The sequence below is a fragment of the Crocodylus porosus genome, unplaced genomic scaffold, assembly GCF_001723895.1.
Source record: "Crocodylus porosus isolate Cpor-Errol unplaced genomic scaffold, CroPor_comp1, whole genome shotgun sequence".
In the NCBI taxonomy this organism is placed as follows: domain Eukaryota; kingdom Metazoa; phylum Chordata; order Crocodylia; family Crocodylidae; genus Crocodylus; species Crocodylus porosus.
This window is the reverse complement of record NW_017728886.1, coordinates 226,923,481-226,945,761: the sequence shown is the minus strand read 5'-3', so window position 1 is coordinate 226,945,761 and position 22,281 is coordinate 226,923,481. Positions and strand designations below refer to the sequence as shown.

At 37.9% G+C, this 22,281-nt stretch overlaps 1 protein-coding gene across 1 annotated transcript; it reads left to right on the top strand.

Moving 5' to 3' along the window:
• The first annotated feature begins 651 nt into the window (after nucleotides 1-651).
• CALB1 (calbindin 1) lies at nucleotides 652-21,582 on the top strand. Its single transcript, XM_019550286.1, has 11 exons — nucleotides 652-767; nucleotides 973-1,049; nucleotides 5,382-5,456; nucleotides 11,903-11,986; nucleotides 12,131-12,187; nucleotides 15,310-15,387; nucleotides 18,639-18,694; nucleotides 18,798-18,837; nucleotides 18,918-18,971; nucleotides 19,103-19,174; nucleotides 19,583-21,582. The coding sequence occupies exons 1-11, from the start codon at nucleotides 686-688 to the stop codon at nucleotides 19,694-19,696; spliced, it is 789 nt and encodes a 262-aa protein (XP_019405831.1). The 5' UTR covers nucleotides 652-685; the 3' UTR covers nucleotides 19,697-21,582.
• The last annotated feature ends 699 nt before the right edge of the window (nucleotides 21,583-22,281 follow it).

Below are 22,281 nucleotides of genomic sequence, written 5' to 3'. Positions count from 1 at the left end.
ATAGGAGTGTTGTGTGGATTGTGAGAATCAGTGCACCTGAGGGGAGCACCAAGGAGAGCCTCCCAGGCCGCACCCAGTGGTCCTCAAAGGCATCCAAGGAGCCGGTGCATGCTGCCCACTGGTGCTCTGCCCAGAAACATGCGCAGACAAGGGAAAGGAAAGCGGCCCTGCAGTCTCTGGGCACCTTCCCAGCCAGAGCCAGTACAGGGCCCCAAGGCCTCCTGAAGGGCACTCCTTGTTGACCAGTCTCTCCCCCCATTTGCTACCCCGTGCCTCAGGCTCTGTGGCTCCCAGACAAGCTCTTAGACACCAAGTGGGGGTGAATGACCCTCAGGAACCAGGTGCACCCCAAGCCCTCCCTGCCCAGGCCGCCTGGCCATGCGCGAGGCAGCTTCACCTCCACCTCCTCCTCCAGCCCCGCAGAGAGGAGGGTGGGGAGAGCTGAGGCAGGGCTCCCTTTTCCACTTGTCAGCAGCAGCAGCTGCCGCTTTCCAGCTCCCCCCGGGCCGGGCCGGGGAGAGGCAGGGGCGCGGGGCTGGGCTGGGCGAGGCGGGGCAGCGGGGAGGGTCAAGGCGAGGCGAGGGCGGGCGGCCGCCGCGGGGAGGGGCGCGGGCGGGCCCGGGCTGATAAAAGGGAGCCCGCGCCCGCGCGGAGTCAGCACCGCGGACAGCACCGCCAGCCCACCATGGCCGCAGAGGCTCACCTGCAGGCTGCCGAGATCTCCGCCTCGCAGTGCTTCGAGATCTGGCGCCACTACGACTCTGACGGTGACTCCCCGGCCCGGCCCGGCCCGGCCCGGCCGCCCCCTCGCTCCAGCCGCAGCTTCGGGCAGCACCCGCGGAGCTGCGGCCGCGACTCGGGCGCCTCCAGCCGGAGTTGGGACTGCCCGGCCCCTGCTGGGGGAGGGAGGGGTGCTGGGGGGCTGTCGCGGGCCGGGGCTCGCTGCCAGCCGCCGACCTCTCTCTGTTGCAGGCAATGGGTACATGGACGGCAAGGAGCTGCAGACCTTCATCCAGGAGCTGCAGCAGGCGCGGAAGAAGGCAGGGCTGGTAGGTCCCGGTTTCCTCCTGCTTTCGCCCGTCTTTACTTGAGCAAACTTCTGCCGTGGGAGCGGGCGGGGGGCTCGTCTGGGCGCCTTGGCCTCCCCGCCTGGCTCCCCCCGCAGAGGTGCAGGCGGCGGCGCGCGCCAAGGGGAATAACTAGCGTCACCCCGGGAAGGGGGACATCCTAGGGAAGGGGGCACTTAGATCCCCCTGGCAAAGGGGGGGCGGGATCTAGTGACCCCCCACTAACCTCTCTCAGTGTTAAGAGTATACAGAATCACGGGCTTTATATCTCTATGTATTTTACCCGGGACTCGTCCCCGGGCGTGACCTGATGCCCAATCCATCTATTTTCAACTCCTAAATCAGCCGGACTCATTTTCAACTCCTCCTTGAAGGGGAAGCATGGGCTGAAATGCATCTCTGCCCCTTGGTGGTCAATAAACAGAGCTGCAGATTAACCCTAACGAGGTATTTGTGGCTTCCCCGGTTCTTCTAAAAGACGAAACCGGGCATTGAAATTGTGGTGGCCTAAATTGGAAGGAACAAAGGAGACCCTGGGCAAACGCTGATTTAACGTTTGTTAAATCAGTGCAACGCGTGTGATGCTTACTGTAGTCGGAAACCTCAATAACTGGGTCTTCAACAATTTCTTAAGAGATGTTTAGGGTGAGGCAAGATCCTGCATATTCACTGCATTGTAAAATTTGGGGAAGAGAGAAAACCATATGCCTCTGTACGATGACGCAGACTAAATACGTTGGGGCACTTGCTTCCTGAATAAATAACTTTAAAATAATCAGTTGTATGGAATAAATCATTTAGGATCAAGCTACAATTTACACACCCTCTAAAATCAATCCACTATCCAAAAAATGCTTTTAAAGACACAGGAAATTAAAATTAACTGCCCTGCATGAAGGAGGGGGAAATGGAGGAGGGGAGATAGGGCTAAGAAATAAATGTTAGTTTTTGAATAATAGAATTCTTGCCTGCTTGGTTCTTAGTAGTTAAATGCTCAAAACAAATATGCATATTTTTATTTGTTCTGTGGCAAGTACCATCTTCTTATTAGCTTTATGAGTTAAGTGTGCATTTGAAAAATCTGTCATCTGTAATACTACATATAAAATTATGAGTAATGATATCAGCTAATTCATTTTTTATAAAACTCTCACTGTGAACCCACCTGCTTCCAAACATGTAAGTCTCATTTTAAAAGATCTCATAATATTGGAAATGATGTGATTGTATTGCCTAACAAAAAGTTATCTGTGATCTTTTTTCTTCGCAAAGTAAGAAGCTAAATTACCACAAAATGTGCCGTTTTTATTTTTTTTTTTCACTAAAACTAAATACCTTTAACATAAAGCGGGGTCAGTAAGTGTGCACATTTAAAAGAAGATATTTGAGAGTGTATTGAGGAACGTGTATTTAGCATATATTTTTTATGTGAATGGTCCTCTTAATAACAATCCTAACATAGTATTCAGTGGATGAAGGTTTAGAGATCTTAAAGCAGGATGATCTACTTCATTTAAAAACCATCTTCATTTTTCTCCAGAAGTAATTTGTGTCATATGTCTCCTACTTAAAAATTAGAGTGCTCATAAAGTAATATAGAAGATCCCTGTAGGGTTATTCTTGTCTGCCACCCACTTTATCATTTATAGCTTTTTATAGACTCTGCCTTTACAGTGATTATATTTTGAAAGTGCTTAGGTGCTTAATTAATTTTTCTTTTGTCATTGCTCTGGTCTGAGCCTATTTCTGGAATATTCTGCTGAAAGGACCAATCTACTGTACCAGCAAAGTGAACTTTAGTACTCTTACTGGATCGTCCATAAATACTTGATATTTTGATCCCTGAAGTCTTTTTTTTGAATTATGGACATGTGCCAGAGGTTTCAAATCTAAGCCAAATCTTGGATTTGGAGGCTCACTTACCAAACAAGCATCTCACCAGTTCATGTCTTGTTTCACTGGTACTAATTGAGTAGCTTTTATTTTCTTGTCCTTCACCAGAAAGGACATAATGAGAAGCTAACGGAAGTCTTACATAATTTTTGTGGCTGTCCTGTTCTTAGCCCCCAAAGCTTCTCTACCATCATTAACTTCTGAATTTCAGGTAGTTTCTCATGCTCAGTATCACTGGACTATTCAATTATGCATTCTTCATAGTTGGATTTTATATGTCACATCACATGAGTTAAAGAGTCCCAGTGAGTCAGTCTTTGAACAGGATGGCTTAACTTCTCTCTGTACTATTCTCAGCTTCCGAACTGCTCTAATTATTTTGTCACCCTAATACTTCTGTAATTCCTTTATTAATCAAACGTGTGTTGAAAAGTCCATTCTTTTGCCACTCCTACTTGTCAAGAAGAGTACCATGCAATTTAATTCCTGTCATCACTATCTAGTGGTACGGCCAGAAAGAATTTACACTGACAGTTTTCTGCGGTAACATTTTATATTTTTACTACTTATGTGAAATATGGACTTGCCACAATCCATTTTCACAAATGCTAGAATGCATCGCTTTTCAAGATATACATTTATAAGTATAACAATGTATATGCATTAACTTCTTTAGTCAACATGAGCATCTTCTATCATCTTACTTTTTCTCTTTCCAATTGACAAATGTGTTGTGCAGTGGTTAACTCAGGGTTTCTCAGACCTGCCACTGATTCATGGAATGACTTTATGCAAGCTATACATCTGTTCCTCAATTGTCCCACATGTAAAATGAAAATAAATGAGAACCCCACCTCAGAGATATTGGCCAACTTACTATTTGAAGGTGCGATAGTACCTATGTTTACCTAGTGTCATCCATCCAAGGATTATAAGGCATGTTCTGAACACTTACTGTAGTCATGAAACCCCTGAATCAGGTAAATATACAAAGTCAAAGAGACAAACTCAGGCTTTTTTGATAGATAACTTATTCACAAACATTCAATTGATTTGCAGATAAAAGCAAGAAAAGATCCTGAATAATTTTAAATGAAGGACATTGCATTTTTCAGATGATAAGAAGTGACCGTATCTCCTTTTATAATTGTGCAGTGCCTGGCATGTTGTGGATATTATGAGAAATAAAGAATAATACCATTTATTAAAATCTTTACCCGGGACTTATTAGAATGTAGATAGCCAGACTTTAAAGTTTGAGCTTTACCTGCTCAGTAAAAACTTTGGGATCCTTGGAGAAAAGGTGACATTAATTGTTAATCCTTTGCACTTCACATTTTAATTAAACAGTGCAAATTACTAACCTAAAACTGATGACTTTGAAGGGAAAAGGATACTGGGCTATTGTCTGCTTTGTTATAAAATCTTGCATTTTATCAGTCTCTACTAATATGGATTTGGGCTACAATCCACTGGAACTTACTCATTCAACATTCCCTGTGTCCCTGATGGGAGATTCACCCAAGTAAGGACCTTCAGGACAAGGTCATTTTTAAAGCATAGCTCATTAGCATGGGCTCTTGGAGGTATTCCAATGAATTCAAAGAGACTCCTTAAATGTGCAGGGCAGTTGTAGTAAGAAATTCTGAAACAAGTTTAGTTCTTCATATGAGGCTCATACCTTACTACCATACTTTAAAAAGAAGCCCTCATTTTGGACAAATATGTGGTAAGAGCAAACATTCATGCAATTAGCAATTACTGTTTTGGCCCTGTGAATTTAATCTGTTACTCAGGATTTTTCTAACATGTTTGAAAGGATTTTCCCCCCCCCCCACAGATCATCTTTCTTAACATTTGTTCTAACAGTAAAGTTCTACTTCTGCTTTTAAGACATCATGAAGAAATAGGCAACCAAAAACTGACTTAATTGGGAATCAGTTAGGAGAGAGGTCAAAAGAGGATAAGGACTTAATTGAAATGGAATGTAGAAAGATGTGAAAAGCAAATATGTAGTATCAGACATTTTAACATTTTCTCCACTATGAAAGACATAATATTAAAATTATTCATTTAAAAATTAAAACTGAAAAAACAATAGTTTTTCCTATCAACAAAGGAAGAGTTGGGCCCATGCTTCAGCATATTTAGATTTATAATGAAATGTTTTCATTTTCTAAAATAGAATAGAAATTATGAAGGTTGGATTCTGCTTTTCATTTGTTTTTAGTAGTATCTTCTCAAGCAGTTATATTCAATACAATGACATTATACAGGGGGAAAACACTACTCTGTTTCAGTAAAACTGGTAAAATATCATCATGGGTTATTTATATGAAAGTTATATGTCAATAATTCATTTATATTGACGTACTTAGCACATCTGTCTCAAATAATAATTCCATTGTTGTAAACTTCTAGGAATTAACATCTGAAATGAAAGCTTTTGTGGACCAGTATGGGGGAAATGTCGATGGAAAAATAGGAATAGTAGAGGTAAGGTAGTTTCCTTATTTTATGATGGTTGATTTGAATATTTTTCCAGAATGCTCTTACAATAGTATAGTATGACATGACTTGAACATAATCTGCAAGTAACTGTATTGTCATGATTTACTATAACAGATTATTCCTTCTCCCAATTTAGGACCTTAGTGTTTTCTCTATGTGATAAAATAAAAATATTCCTTTCTCCTCCTGAAACATTTTACTACACTTCATTACACTTTACAGGTTTAAGTCAATAAAAAAAATTAGAAGACCAACATTTTAGTTTTCCTGTGATATAAATAAAGTCTGCATGTTTTCAGGAAATTCTGGCTGCAGAACAGATCACTGTGCTGACATACAGAATAATGTTTACAGTTTAAATTTGATTTGAAATGGGCATTCAATCCTGAACTCCTATAGCAGCTATAAAACAATGGTGTGTAACTTGGCTAAGTGTCCAATTTCTCCCTCCCCTCCCCACTTTGCAATCATTTTACATAAGGCTATTTCTAAATAACATATATATAGCAAGGATGGGTACTAAAGGCTAACATTTGTTGACATTCTGAATAGATTTGACAATGGCTATGATCCAGTAAATGAGGGATTTGGATTACTTACAACTTCCTGTACTGAACTCAAATATGGATAGACATGTAACATAGAAAATACATCTTCTTTGTCCCCTTTGCAAAAGGCAAGGTCCAGCAGCTGCTCTGCCCTAGGTCTATATGTTTCATAGTTTTTTTTTAGCATGTGAGCCACATTTTATGAAATGGATTCTCATGAAGCCGCTTCCCTTTCCAAACCCTTCTGTCTAGGTCTTAGTCTTTAATTGTGCAAATCAACAAGGTATCTATGGGCTCAGCTTCACAATCACTATTTTAGGACTAGATCCACAACTTACTGAATGAGGGGTTATGTCATTGACTTAAGTGAAATCAGATTTAACACAGTGAAGTTTCTGACTTTATGATCAGACAAATGTCCTTGGACAGTATATAGAGACCTCCTTGGAAACCAACTATGACTACAACATTTGTCTTGATTTGCTTTTAAATTATAGGCATTTTAAAATTTGGTACTAAACAGAATGTACAACTAAAGGTAATAAATGAGATAAACAAAATATCCACTACCCATACAGGGCCACTTTGAGGTATAGTCCCTTTTTTATGCCAATGTATAATTCCCATACAAAGCTTCAATATGCTTGATAAAATATTTATATCATATAATAAAAATGTTCTTAGATGAATGAACAAACATTCACTTATGAACCCCGTTTGCTAATTTCTTGCCAAATTTAATATTAGAAAAGCATCCTGATTTTTCAAAAGACAACTTATGCATGGTCACAATTATTTGTGAATTTTGCAAATAGGGAAAATGCATGCTGTTATTTCTCTACAGTTATTATAATTAGGCTATGACTGAATGAAATTGAACAGGCATATTTTTAAATTGTTGTTCAAATAACTACCATTTCTGAGTACAGATAATAATAGCAGGCTGCAACATAAGGAGTGTGCAGACTGCTCGTGAAAGGCACTATGAAGCTACCTGCTAAACAAGGAAACTTTGAGCTGTTTCTCCAAAGTTGTTTGGGTTTTTGTACTGACACAGTAAAGCTGGAAAACAGGCCTGATCATGTCATGCCGTAGTATCTGTAATTAAATGCTAAGCACTCCCACTGTCCACTGATGTCAGGGGGTTTTCAAGAAATGTAGCGCTTAGCCAGACATCCTCAGCACTACGTTTCTAAATCAGGAGATAAAAGACTGTTTAAGCTGCATTGCTGTATCAGTGTGAAACTGAATCTGTCTGTAGAGTGCTATGATATCTCAGATAAAAAGGTGCTGCATGCACAAAGTATTATAATATATAGATGATGATGATCTAATAATATATATGATTAATTAGATCTTTTAACCCTAATTTGGCGTCTAATTTAAAATACCTGTGCTTCCACAATGAATTCAGCTCACTTTCATCCTTATTCAGACATTTGCTCAAGTGTAGCTAAAAAGCATGTTTTAAATAAAAAAACTCTGTGTTTTATTGTGTTAATAAGTGCAAAGCACAGACATGATAACACCACACACCCTGCAAATTCTGTAAATGTATCCTGATTATTAGTTATTCTTTAAAAAAATGTTGAAATGAATAAAGAGGAGACCTGAAAGACTGTCAATAAAACAGCACATTTTCAGTCCTGCCACCCAAATTAAGTAAAGCCTTAAAGTGTAGATTCAGAGTTTAGGGTACATTATTGTGGTGTGTTCTCTAGCTTTTAACTAGTTCCCACAAGTTAAATGTATCACTTCCTTTCCTCCAAAAAAGCCTTTTTTTTTTTTTTTTTTTGCTGTGTTTACTGGAATGTAAATCTTGAAAAACAGTTTTTAAATCTCAAGGTTTGTAGGTATTCCATATTCAAATGCTTTGAAAGCTTAGTCCTACATGGAAAAATAATTATTTACTATACTGAAAGTGCTTTCCTTTCTCCTCCTGTCAACTCATTACAGGATTTACAGTAGGGCTCAATACCAGGAAGTAAAATCCACTTAGGTAATGATTTATAGAAAACTGTAGCACACTGGTCATAGTGTTCAGTTTTAAATACTCTAGCTTTTTTTCCAGCTAGTAACCAAAATTCTACCTTCTATCTTTAATAACCCTATAATCAGACGTAGAGGAGTCAAGCCACATTCAGTGGAACCATCCTTCCAACTATGCTCTGTTAATCATAATGCAGAAATAGTAGCCAGATTATCTGCTAAAGTGGTAGGAGCTCACAGGAAAATTTACAAAACTGTGGTTGTGCCCAGAGTTTGCTATTGCAGTTTGTAGAATTCTGCTTTTCTATTTAGACACCCTTATTAACTCCTGTACTTCAAACCTGTAGATGTTTTAGAAGCAGGAGCTCTAGAATTGCCACAAGGCTCCTACATTTACTCACTCTCAGTGACTCAGTTAAACTTGCTTCACATTACAAGCTAAACAGCTAAGTGCTGTCAAACGTGCAAGATAGGTATGTGTTTGCTGAGCTGTACAACTTTCAGTAATATAAAGATCCTCCAGATGGAACTTAATCACTGCTGATTCACGCAGGAGTCAAAAGAATCAAGCTCCACCTCTCCTAGTTATACTGACTCTCAATGCTAACAAGAGTTAGATAAGTAAACCAGGAAAATTTTACTTTTGTCTAAAATCTAAGCAGATGCAAATTAATATGAAATTATCAAATGAGAAAGGTATTCCACTATCCATGAAAAGTAAATTTAGATATAGCAATATTGTATGTGTTTCTCTTGGGTTTGTGTGGAAGTTACACAACTGTGTGAATGAGACCATACCTTCAAAGAATATTTTCCTTGTTGTAGTAATGTATTGCATGCAGTAAATCTGATTTGGTGCTGCTAGTTAGTCATGCTTTGGAAAGTTACTATTTTCCACTCTGTTTTTTCCAAATTCATTAGCAATCAACTGTAGCTAACAGTAAGTCACAATGTGGAAGTTACAGCAGCAGCATGTTTCCAACTAGCTGTACACATTAAAGAACTTGTGATTGCAAAACTGTGATTTGTCCCTATAGTTTAAGGGGACAAACTACTTTCCAATGAAATCAGGAGAAGCAATTCTTACTGACCTTAAGACTTAGCCAGAATATAAGTGTCAATAACGAAGATCTGGAATTTGTGATTTAAATTAAGATTTTTTTTCAAGCACGTACATCTAAATAGGGATACAGGAACCTATTTGAGACACCTAAATAAGTGGCCTAATTTTTTCAAAATTGCCAAGTATGCAACAACTCCTGCTGACTTAAGTTAGATGAAGTCCAGTTTTGTCAACGCAAGCTCCAGGGTGCTCAGGGTTTAAAAAAATTAGGTCAGTTAGATACCTAAATTTGGCTTTAGTAGCCTAAGTTTAGGCCACCATTCCTGTAATTTCCACATTTAGAAATAGCCAGTGATTATACAGTATTACTGAAGGTGGTATGCTGTATAAACTGATGTTTTTGACAGTGACTGGAGGAAGAATGTTTTATATCCTTGTGAGTATTTAAAGCTCTGAAATTGTTTTGTTTGTATCTATACACACCTCGCCCAAAGTAAAAAAATCAGTCCATCAACATCATCTAGGTGAGTGGAAAAGGTGATTTACCCTTGGCATCCCTCCATTGGGAAAGATGAAGAAGGATCTAGTTGGGAAGGAGCAGGAAATTCTAGCTGTCTTAATTTTTCCCCACATACCAATGTCAGAGAAACATACCACACAATTTACACACATACTCCATTCGCTCCTAGCAAGGAATGGAATTTCTGACTTGAAACAGATACACCTCGCTTTCTATCAATTAGGCTTAGTATTTAACAATTTAGCAAAAACACGCAGAATTCTCTTTGATATGCTTGATAGTCTATAATCAGCTGCTGCATTGTTGCAAGTATTGTAAGTGTCCTGGCAAATATGACTGATTTCTTGCGATGATAATTTTGGAAATGCAGATGGTTTATTTCCATCTCCTTGAAATATGGTAAAACGTGCCTATGGAATGTGGGACAGGAACTGAAGGCAGCTAAGAGTTCCCTTGGAATCCAGCAATAAAGCCCAAGCAAGGACCTATAATTAGACGGTAATACTGCAATGAATTGGGTGAATTGATATAGGGGAAAGCATAAGAGATGAACATAGAAAAGCTCAGCATTTTGAATCTGAAATCTAAAATGACTCTGCTGCTATGAGGAGTTTGTTACATCTGCTCTTTACAAAAGGATGAATTTAAGTGGTATTTTCCTCCTTCTCTACTCAGCTTTTAAAATCTTTTTCTTCTTTTCAATTCCTTCTCCTTACCTTTTTAAAGAGAGATGGTCTACTTCTTCAAACAAGAACATTTTTTGGTCAAAAAATCTTTTGAACTTGTTTTTGAATTTTTTTAATTATCCGGGGTTTTTTGTTTTATTTAGTATGAGAAGAGAAAAACCCAAATGAATTAAGTATTGAACACTATAAAATCATCATCGATTTTTCATTTGCCAACATTGGGTTTCATGTGGAGATAAGTCAGCAATCATCACCAGAACATCAGATTAAAACAGTACAACATGAAACTGGCTTCATTTTTATTTTTTTGTGGAAGTGTAGGTTGACTCTTATCTTGCAGGGGCAAAGCTTTGGGCATGAAGCGATTGGAGATCCCCCACCATGCTGTTGTACCTGAAGGACTCAGGATTGGGACTGATTAATGCCAATCAATTCCCATTTCTCTACTGTACATATTCTCTGAGTGCCCTGGAGATCAATAGCACATAGGGCAATGCTGACTGCTCTATTGCCAGTAGCAGTGCAGCCAGCTACAACGGAGACTATTTTTGCAGACATATGGAAAGGCAGCATCCAGGACTACTGCCAGTTACTCTCCCTCAGCTACGCTACTGCTCCTTCTTCTCTTCCCCCTTCCTCATTGATTCCTTTGCACCTTCACTTTCTCCATTGCATTGTCCCCTTTAGACTTTCCTTTACTCGGTAATCACAACCCTGTAGTTTTCCTTCACCTTGCTCTCAATATACCTCATAATTCTCTGCATTTTATACTCAATTCACCCTAATAACTTTCTTCCCCTGTTTGCTTTCCCATTCCATATTTTTGCCCAGTTAAGCTTTTACAACTAAGCTTTTACCTACGTTGTGAGTCTTTTCCTTCACTTTGCCTGGCTCACCTTTAGCATTGCTGGCTCAGTCCTTCCTCTCTGATCTGCTGGTCTTTCTGCTCCTGAGGAACCTGGCCAGAGGCAAGGCGAGATACCAAAGGCTACTTGGAGGCATGGTCCTTGCTCTAATGTGTGGGTGCACTTCTACAAATGGCAGGCAGCACCTTGGCTGTTTGTCAGATCATATATTGCTGGCTATCAGAAGAAGATGGCAAGAACTGATCAAGAATATGCACCATTTCTCAAATTTATATGCTGAGAAAGGGACAGACAAGCCTGTCTTGTAAGTTGGTTGAGAGGACCCCTACCAAAGCAACATCACTCAATACATTGAAAAAAAAATGGAACAATCCATAAGAACTGGGTTCTGCAGGAATACTACATATGCAGCAAATGAGCATCAACCAGAATGACCTGAACCAGAGATTACAGGAGCCAGGACTAATTTTCTTAATGGTTTTGCTGGAAGTATTTAAAACAAAGTTAATTAGCTGTCCAAAGCTGGGTGTAAGAGGACCTTGCCTGGAGAGTGACATGATGTAATGATTATATCTTAGAGGTCTCCCAGGCCCAGATGAGGTACCCAGTGTAAATTTATAATCAGTTAATCTGTCAAACCATGAGATGTGAAAGCAATTCGTAACTCCTTTTAGAGTCCAAGAGAGTAACACCATTTATTATTTAAGAAATAGTTGCTGTTTTATATTAATTTTAAAATGTGCTTTAACTTTGTTGCAGCTTGCTCAGATATTACCAACAGAAGAAAACTTCCTGTTGTTCTTTAGGTGCCAGCAACTAAAGTCAAGTGAAGATTTCATGCAGGTACTGTATGCTAATTTGCCTTTCATAACAGCATCCCAGTGTAGCTGTTTTAAAAGGTATTACACGGTTGCATGCAACTGCAGAGGCTTAGAGGGTCCTTTTCAGTCTTATGTTTCTAAAATACCTTTCATTTTCTGGCTGCAGACATGGCGAAAGTATGACACTGACCACAGTGGCTTTATTGACACTGAGGAACTTAAGGTAAAGTGATGAGCATATGTATTTTACAGTAATTGGAGGTGTGTGTGTGTATATATATTTAACTCCAGTACTGATATCACTACCTGTTTCTTCAAACTTCAGTGACTGTTGAAATGCGAAACCCAAGCAGAAAGTGATACCACTAATTGATGTTTCTATCACAGACAAATGATAAAGTACAAATTCAGTCTGATCAGCGATTCTAAAAATGGCATTTAATGGAGTTCCTTTTTTGCGTCTTGAGTAATTTCCTGCTACTATGTGCGCAGTTTAGAAGGCAAACTATTTTAAACTACCTGCCCTACAAATGTTGCTAGGTTTCTGAGAACTAAGTTAGATTCCCTAAAGGACCTCAAATGCTGCGTACCAAATTCTGCTCGCACTAGCATCCGTACAATGTCCTTGTTTGTTCCATACTAGTTCCTCTCCCATACAACAGCAGTCTTGCTGCTCAAGTTTGCTGTGCATGTGTGAAATGGATGGGAACTTAGTGCAATAGAATCTAGATATTTCGCGGATCCTAAGCCCACTGCAAAGATAAGGGTGTGTCAATTTGAGGAGCTGCAAAAAACAGTGAGGTGCTCCAACTGGCCTTGCCTTTTATTTCAAAGGGTGCTGATTCTCTGATCAGCTGGCTAGGACTGCTTCTGTACTCCAGCTGAGTGAAGAAGCAACAGCCTTTGAAGTAAAGCTGCAGCAAGCATCTCATCATTTTAGCAACCTGCTGCAAATTAAGCGGGTTATGAACCAATCAAATATGAATGATTTATGTTCTACTGTACTCAGTTCTGCTGGTATACATGGAAGAACAGAATCCAGTTTGATCTGTTGACGTTGCAGAGCCACACAGCTCATGGAAGTAAAAACCAACAGTGCTGCAATCAGCATATACATGGGGGGCAGGTCTAACTAAAAGATTGCCACTTTGTCAGAATAAAATTTCATTTTCACAGTTGAGGCTGTGGAACTAAGCCTCAATTTTAATAAGCTGGCATAGCCCCCTTTGAAATAAAAAGTTCTAGGATAATTTATGTGTGCTTATCATTGATTGCAATGAACTACCTTGGCCACATACAGAAAACCAAACCAGAAGTGCTTACACAGTGACCAAAAGCATTCAAAAGTGCTAAATTTCCTGAAATCGTTAAAAAGTGCTTTTAAAAAGCAGCACATGTTTTATTAATCTGTGTAGTCAAATTACCTCCTTTCTCCAATCCACACTCAGACTATTTTGGTAATACAAAATATCTGTAACAACTCTACTAAAGATTCTGCCTTATGATGAAGTTCATAGCTGGAAAGACATATCCTATAGACTTGGTGGGCAGATATCTGTTCCAGCTCAGAAATTACATGTCAAAAGAGAGGTGTCTGGCTGGAGCCATAGCTGGTACACATTGCAGTTCAGCAGACCCTTAAACTCAGCCTCCCATTTGTATCATTTATGGCTGCTACTAAATGCTGGGCTGATGAAGAAGGACCCAGAGATCTGAGGAAGCTTAACTGTGTCCCTGGCAGCCCCCAGCTCTGCTGTGCTGAGCAGATCTTATCTCCCAGTGAGAATCTGGATTATTTTAATCCTTTCAGAACTATTTGTTATAGCTGGTTTTCCCTTAAACTAGTAATCAGTAAACTGTTTCTCTTGACATGTATTGCTATAGTGGAAGAAATCTGGTATTAACTGCCATGTTCATTTAAGAAATCAGTTGATCTAATCAAACCACTTATTATCTCTCTTAGTAGCATCCCCTCTCCCTGCCACTGTCCCTGTGTCTCTCTTTTTTTGCCAATTCACTCCTAGCATCTGACAAAACAGACTGTTTCCTACAAAAGCTTATACCTCTCTGAACCAGTTAATCTACAAGGTGCCACGCCCCTTACCTTCCATCAGTCAGGGAAGTATAATTGATATAGAAATCAGTTCTAACTTGTTTTAAAAGAATAAAAGATCCAAAATATTTCCATGAAATCTGTTTGCAGCATTTCTGTGGTGGTTTCACAGCAAACTCTGGACACAACCACAGTTTTGTAAATTTTCCTGTGAGCCCCTACCACTTTAGCAGATAATCTGGCTACTATTTCTGCATTATGATTAACAGAGCATAGTTGGAAGGATGGTTCCACTGAATGTGGCTTGACTCCTCTACATCTGGTTTCTGTATATTAAATAGGTTTAGAGAAGCCTGAATGAGAAAATGCTGAGCATGATGGTGATATTGGAGCAGTCTCAGCCCAAGTTCAAGGACATTACATGTACAGGAATAGGAACAGAGATGGTTCCTAAGGAAAAAAAAACCCCTGTCTTAAAAACTATGAAAAGGCAGCATTATTCTAACAAATGACATAGAGGTTAAAAAGTAGTGTGCTCCTCATCAAAAGCTGATAAGCACAGACAATTCTCAAGTCTGACAGACTCCTTGCAAAGTAAATTAAGATTTTTAAATATCACAAATCTAGGACAATAGTTCAAGCCAATCAGTGGGGAAAACAAACTTTAGTCTTGAGAGTAAAAGAGGCTGTTTTTGAAGGTCGGGAAGAAACCATGCCAGTCTCTCTAAAAAAAAGCCTTGCAGAATTGACTAAGTGAATTTCGGGTACCAGTGCATGAAGGACCAAGACAGGTTCACCTTCACCTGAAGCATCAGGTTCTGGTCACTGCCGTGGGTGGGGAGTAAAGTTGATTAATCATTGACCTTTTCTGTAAAACTATTTTTGTGTTGCAAGCTGCGACTAGGACTCAAAGTATTCTAAGAGGTCTCAAGGTTAATTAATGTAATTTAATGTTAAAGCTGAGGAGCTAAATGCCAAATCATTTTTATAGACTTCTGTACAGTAAATGACATATAAAGCATAAAGTGCTATAGGTTTCTTTAAGAAAATAAAGTAGGGCAGCATACTTGGATTTGTTAAAACAAATGTTGTTATTAGATATATTAAATGTGTAAATTACTACTCATTTGCATACCTATTTTTACATTTCACTAGTAAATTTTAAACTAGTAGTAAAGTAGCATCTCCCAACTTTTCTCTAGACTGAAATTGCATTAAAAAAAACAGATAACTGACCTGTAACCATCTCGCATGTTCACAAATATTTACTTGCTTGTTCTACTATTTAACAGAATTTTTTGAAAGACTTACTACAGAAAGCAAATAAGCAGATTGATGATGCCAAGCTAACAGAATACACAGAAATAATGGTAAGATTATTCACAGACATTTCATCCAAAAAGACTGATTGACTTAAAACAGTGCTTATCTTTATCTGCTGACTCTTCCCATTGACTCTAATTAAAATAACTTTAGGTTTCTGTCATTTCAAATTGGACATCAAATCTTACAGCCCACAGCCAAATGTTGTATAGCAAGAAATTCTGTACTTATGATAATTTGAAGCTGTGACCTGTAAATTTTGCTGCATTGGAAAATGACAAATATGCAGATAGGAAAGCTGGAAGAAATTCTAGTGTCCTTGGTAATAAGTAGGTGGTGTATGTGTGTGTGTATACGCATGCATGCACAGTAGTATACCAAAGACCAATGAACCAGAAAGGTGCTAAGGATTTTGCATTGAAGATGCTTTTGTTTCATACAAGATGTGAAACCAAGGTTTTGACCCTTGTTATGAAAAATTCCACAGCACATTTTGTAAGTATAGCCTCTAAGGCAGGAGATTTGGAAGCTGGTCACTGCGTGCTTGTACAAAGAGTCAAGGAGATGCATATTAACTTCTGAAGAGCCACGTGTGGCCCTGGACCCGTAGGTTGGCCACCCCTGCTCTAAGGCAACAGAGGGGGTGTTTGGGGCAATGGTGGGGGGGCGTCTTTCAGGGTAACTGTATGGTTGGGAGAAAAGTTTGACAAGCTCTTCTGCACACTTTTCCTTTCTTGGATATTTCAAAAAAGCCCTTGACTCTCATACATTTTCTGGACCACCATGGCTACAACACTGTAATCCTTCTAAGGCAAATTTCAACTTAGCTAACTATATTCTACGCAGCCACAGTTTCTGTTTTTTTCTCTTAAATTGAAACACAGTGTTACTGGTATTGCTAAATGGGTGCTGTATATTACTGATTTGATTGTGGTGAGTAAACCAATATGCATACACAAGTTGTGCCTCACGAGCACTTTACAGTGCAATTTACAAGTGACCTATAAGCTGTAAGATAATTGTGCATGAGAAGCACTACTTCTGCTTTGTTTTTCCATGTGATTTAATATCAGACATAAGGAAATAAGGCAAGTGTCAGTTCTACACTTCCCACCCTATTCTGCTTCTCCATATGGGGAAGGGTAGTAGGTAGTAGGGCAGGGAGGATAAGACTAGCGCTGTCAAAGCCCTGATCAGGCCCATCCTTAAGTTTGTCCAGGCCTAAAGAGCTATTGATGGTTCTGTGATGTAGTTACTAGGATTTGTGTGTTTCCAGAAAAAAGGAAATAAAGTCCTTGTCTTGAGTATGGCAAGTTTAAGATGGAGGTTTGGTTTTTCAAATAAGTTTAATTACAAAAGGATTTTAGAGTTTTAATTTTTCAGACTGGCAGTAAGACAAACATTTCTCAAGCTAACCCCAATTATGTGGGAGGTTAATTAAGCCAAAGATTTCTATCTTTCCTGACAAAGAACCAATGATTCAATATTAATAGTGTAAGCTATATACATGTGCCAGAAATAATATTACATGTATTAGAGAAACAAATAACATCTCAACATTCCTGTGTTGCATTTTTCATGACCCTTCATCCCATAATGTGTTCTTCATTTTGGGTTTCACAGGTTGAAAGAAGCAATGACAAAATGAACACTGATAAAAGAAATAGCTTATAAATAAGAAAGGAAAAACTAATCAAAACAGCATAACAGAGATTAAAAGTATTGACTAGCAAGAGAAAGGTGCAAGCAACTAACGAGCAACTGGATATAACATGGCTTTTTTAGGACTGCAACTGCTTGCCTCTGCCAAACTTAAAACCCTCTTCCCCAGAAAGGCATGCTGGGAATAAAAGGGAGGGAAGGGTTAATAGGGAACTGGTATACTAGCCCTTTTTTTTTTTTTTTTTTTTTTTTTGGACTACCACTGTACTCCTAGTATGCTTTTGAACAAAGTTGAGTCTTTTCTCACCCAATCAGTTTAAGGAATTACACACAAATTTTCTCCCACCCGCCTCCTCAATTATTGCACATGTACAATTACTGAAAGAGGCTGGAGACTATTTGTTTTCAGCTATATACCTACCAACACTTTGTATGGTCAGTTTTCTTCTCTCCACACAAAGTGAAGGGAGGTAGCATTTGAAAATATGAAGTAGCAACTGTATATCTATAAAAATTGGCAGAAGACAGACAAATGTAATACCTCAAACCACTTATAAATAATTTTAAGTTGCTTATGCCTCCTAAAATGTTAGGCAGAAACTTGAAGTGTCTCTATTTTTTGTTTCTATGACATATTTACTATTACATTTTAGGTGACAAACCAGTTTTTAATACAATAGGATCTTGAAAATAGTTTGAAATAATATATTTCTGTAGTATCACATTGCTATATGAATTTCTATTATATCAAAACTTAAATATATGGAGAAATATACATACTAATTTCAAATTATGACTTGGGATAAAAAAATTACCTCAGCTGAAAAAAAAAGCCTGTGCTGCTGCATTATTATCACCTGTATGGCACTGAAATCTTAATCTACAAATTTGGTAGAGGTAGTAGGAAATCACATCCATGGCATGTGTGTCATTTGGGAAGGGCTAAACCCTGACCTCAGTTACCCAGTAATCTGGAGTAGCTCCTCTGAATTGCAGACAAGACTATTTCTGGGTCTTTGAAATCCTTTGGCATTGCTGGACACACAAAACTATCAGGCAGCAAATAATGTAATGACAGTCAAATTCAGTTTTATGCTGTGACTGTGTACCTATTTCCTACTGAGCAAGTGAACTACATAGCTGTAAGAACAAAAATGGAACCATTCTTTTCCTTTACTTAATATTTTCAAAAATAATGTAAGAAACACTTTCCTAAAATTCCTTTGGTGGTAGACAGTTGATATTTTAGCTTACAGGAGTGCCAATTTTGACTTTAAAATGCTTAGTGGATCTTACTCCATCTTGGAAAGGTTTCCTTCCATGTCCACCTCTAACGTGGAAAGTTCACTGTGTGGAGTTGGATTGAGAGAACATTTTGACACAATGATTAAACAAAGCTGCCCAAACAGTTCCATAAAAGGACTTCATTGTATAAAGGTTTTTTTATTGATTTCCTTTTTTCAAAAGCTTATAGGCTCTCTCACAACAGTGTACCTGAGAGCAAATAGATAGTTTATGGAATTTATTTCCATCATTTTATTTACTTAATATTATCCCATTGGTTCTGAATTTCTCATAGAAATAGCTTTTTTGCTGTGTTCTAATATTCATAAAAATATATATCATATACTTTCAGCTGAGGATGTTTGATGCAAACAATGATGGAAAGCTGGAACTCACTGAAATGGCAAGGTATACTTATGACTTTTCCACATAAATATTCTGTACCAATATGGAAATAATGAACAACTGTTTGAACACTGTTTTTTCTACACCCCTCTCTCCCCTCCAATAGGTTACTCCCAGTACAGGAAAATTTTCTTATAAAATTTCAGGTATGTAGCTTTACATTCTGCAGTTTGAATGTTTAACATTATGTGCTGTTCTTCTAATTCTTGCCTTTTTTGATCTTTAGGGGGTCAAAATGTCTGGCAAAGAGTTCAATAAAGCCTTTGAGATGTATGATCAAGTAAGTCATCAGAAAGTCTCTAAGTCCTATATGTTAATTGAGAATCATTTCCTAAATAAGGAAAAAATAGGTGTATAGCTAAAATAGTTACAATTACTGCAAAGTAAATGGTACAAATGCCTATTTTTCAGGATGGCAGTGGATTCATAGATGAGAATGAACTAGATGCATTACTGAAAGATCTGTGTGAAAAGAACAAAAAGGTAACTCTAGAAGTTTTCTCTTTGCAGAAAACTTGGATTTAAATTTGGATTCCAAGAAGATTTTAAATGTATAATCCAATAAAGATAAAGACAGAGCTACTAAAACCATGATGGCGCCTGGTACAGTTAAACTCCTGTAGAAGTAATAGCAATGTAAATCCGTAATTAAGTGAACTGTCATTATACAGCAGATAATATTATGAAGCATCTTTGAATACAAGTTTTCAACACTCAACTATGCATATATGAAAGTTATATTTGAATACTTAATTTCTATATAGTTCTGTTGGACAGGCTGACACCAAACAGTTTTTTTCCTACCTATTTTGTATCACTGGCAACTTGCATATTCATGTTGGTAACTACATTGATTATTAAGCATTTTGTTTTGTTTCATTTTTAAACTAGGAATTAGATATCAACAGCATTTCAACATACAAGAAAAACATCATGGCCTTGTCTGATGGAGGAAAGCTGTACCGAACAGAACTTGCTCTTATCCTCTGTGCTGAAGAAAATTAGTGACTTATCACCTCCACTTAACTAGTGATATAACTGTACCTACACAATAACTGTGCACTCTAAGGGAGTAGGCTGTACTTTCTTTTATATCTGTAAATTTAAACTGCATATAGATAATTAGCCAGGATGTGTGGCACATTCCTTTCAGTTTGTTTCTATACTGTTTGTAATGTACAGTTTTTGTAACTATATAAGATTGATAAAGAGAATGTCTATGTTTGGGCTAGTCTGTATATTCAATAAGAAGCTAAAAAAAAACAATTTTTTGCTTTGGTAAACATGGCTGAAAGAAAAATTAAAAATCTGCTGAGACCATTTTGTTCTTCATATCCTTTGACACTTGCAACACTACCAGGATCTATGTTAAGTAAATGCTAAAGATCTCTTTCTCATTGTATGACTAAATACGGGTTCTTAAAATGGAAAATGAAGAAATACTGTTTTGAAGTAGGAAAGGTGATCAGAGTGGTTTGAATGTGAAGACTTACCAACTGTTGAGAAATATTTTCAGCAGTCAGACCTTGCAGATCTATGCTTGTCTGCAGTTTAGCATTTAAATGCTTCTCATCACAAACTCATGACATACAGTCATAACATGTAAAAGCAGCTGACATGTGGAATAGCTACCACTACCAGCACTGAAGTTCACAGAAAATGAAATGTTTTCCATTGCGTTGTTTAACATGGGTGCGTTTAAACATGTTTCATAGGCATTAAAAAATGCAGGCCTTTAATCTGTCTTGGAAACCTGGCTAATCTGAAGATAGTATAGTTAGCATAAAAAGAATAGCATAACATAAGTGTAACTTTCATGAAAATTGCTGTGCCAGAGAATATGACAATCCAATTTCTAAACTATTTTCACATTTTGCAGGTTATAATTATTCTAGTAACTGCTGTTTTTACATCACAGTCTGTGTAACCTATAATTAAATTTAATATACTAAGACTACTGTTGTCTAGTCTACTTCCTGGATTTTTTCTTCTCAGGAAATAGGAAAAAAATTACTCTTTTTAAATAGATGCCCCTTGCATCTCACAACAAATGTATAATCTAGAAAATTATTCAAGTTTAAATTAAACCTCAACTTTCTCCCCTTCCCACCAAAACAATCTATTTTTGGAAATACTTATTTGACAAAGCCAGTACTCTAGTGGGGTCCAGATGTTATTATTCTGAAGGACAGTTGTTTTTCAAACAGGAACATGCTACATAAATGCTCCTGTATTTTTTTTAATTGCACTCCATAGATCTGCTTCTCCTTTTACTTTGCTCAGTTTTATGCCAGCATATTTCCATAGACTTAAATGGAGTTGTTCTCAATTTGTAGAGGGATGAGAGAGAAATCATCCCTGTGCCTTAATATCTGTCAACCTCAGAAGTCCCCACTTAACATGTGGTGTTTCAGAAGAAATCCCAGGTCTAGAGATTATTACCACAGATACAAGTCCTGAAATATATTTCCTGTAATTTAGTTATCAACCAGGGACAAATCAGTTTTATTAGAAACAAACAGTAAGGTCCTGATCCTTCCAAATATTTAGGCGCTTATTTCCTTAAATATGAATTGTGCCCATCTGCTCAAAGGTATGTAGGTGTCTAAGTGCCTTGGGTGCTCACCAATCCTGAGACAGTAAATTAGGGGATAGGAGTTAGCAAAGTGATACTTGGTGGTGGGGCTGGGGAAATAATAAATGAGATTAATGATAGGTCATTCTGACAGCTTCACTCCAGTGCCACACATAATGATCTAATTCTTTACTTGCTGATTCACCTCTTTTCTCTATGCAATGTAAAATATAATTGTGTATTTTAAGTGAAGGAAGAGTAAATAGATTATCTGCCTATAGGCATAATAAATGATAAATTCTGTTTCTTCCCTGCACTTGGAGCATTGGATTTTGCTTTATTTTAACACTTAAAAGCAAAGATGAGAAATCATATTGTACTGTAATATATGTGATGTGAAGTCACTTTGCAAAAATTTAAAGTGTTTTTTTTTTTAAAGAAAAAAGTCATCACGTAACTCTTATCTTCTGGAACACAGTTAAAACATTACCAGTCAAAGGTTTGTTCAAAAACTTGAAAATTCTACCATTGCTATTATCAGCTATCTTCCAGTACAGTACAGAATCTAGCAAGCAGATCTGAAACATCTACATGATTATAAGAACTGTTTCATATGTATCACAAGTACAATTTCCACTAAAAGAATACAATGTGAAAGAAAGTGCTAAGAGCAATGTGTTTTACATCAGTATAGTGTAAAACATAGCAAATATAAGGGATCTGAAATGCTGTAATGTTTTTAAATTAAGAGTTTATAACCTCTACGCTTCATAAGAAGAGTTCTTCAAAATCTAGAGCCTGATGCCAGGAAGTGCTGTTGACATCAGAACCGGTGATGGTTAGATCCCAGATTTGCTTCTTTTGAGGGATGCTGCAAGGTGAGAAAGATCATAATGGAAAATAATATAGACTGCAAAAATAGGATTCACACCTGGATTGCCTGCATTCCAATTCTGCCAATAAATCAACACAGGGATATAAAAGAAATATTTTAATTAGTAAAACATTTAAATTA

What these genes read in the sequence shown, in the direction of transcription:
- CALB1 (XM_019550286.1), top strand. Translation starts at nt 686, where the DNA reads ATGGCCGCAGAGGCTCACCTGCAGGCTGCCGAGATCTCCGCCTCGCAG. An exon ending in CAAGTGAAGATTTCATGCAG is followed by an intron (nt 11,987 to 12,130) that starts GTACTGTATGCT and finishes TTCTGGCTGCAG; the next exon opens with ACATGGCGAAAGTATGACAC. An exon ending in TGTGTGAAAAGAACAAAAAG is followed by an intron (nt 19,175 to 19,582) that starts GTAACTCTAGAA and finishes TTTTTAAACTAG; the next exon opens with GAATTAGATATCAACAGCAT.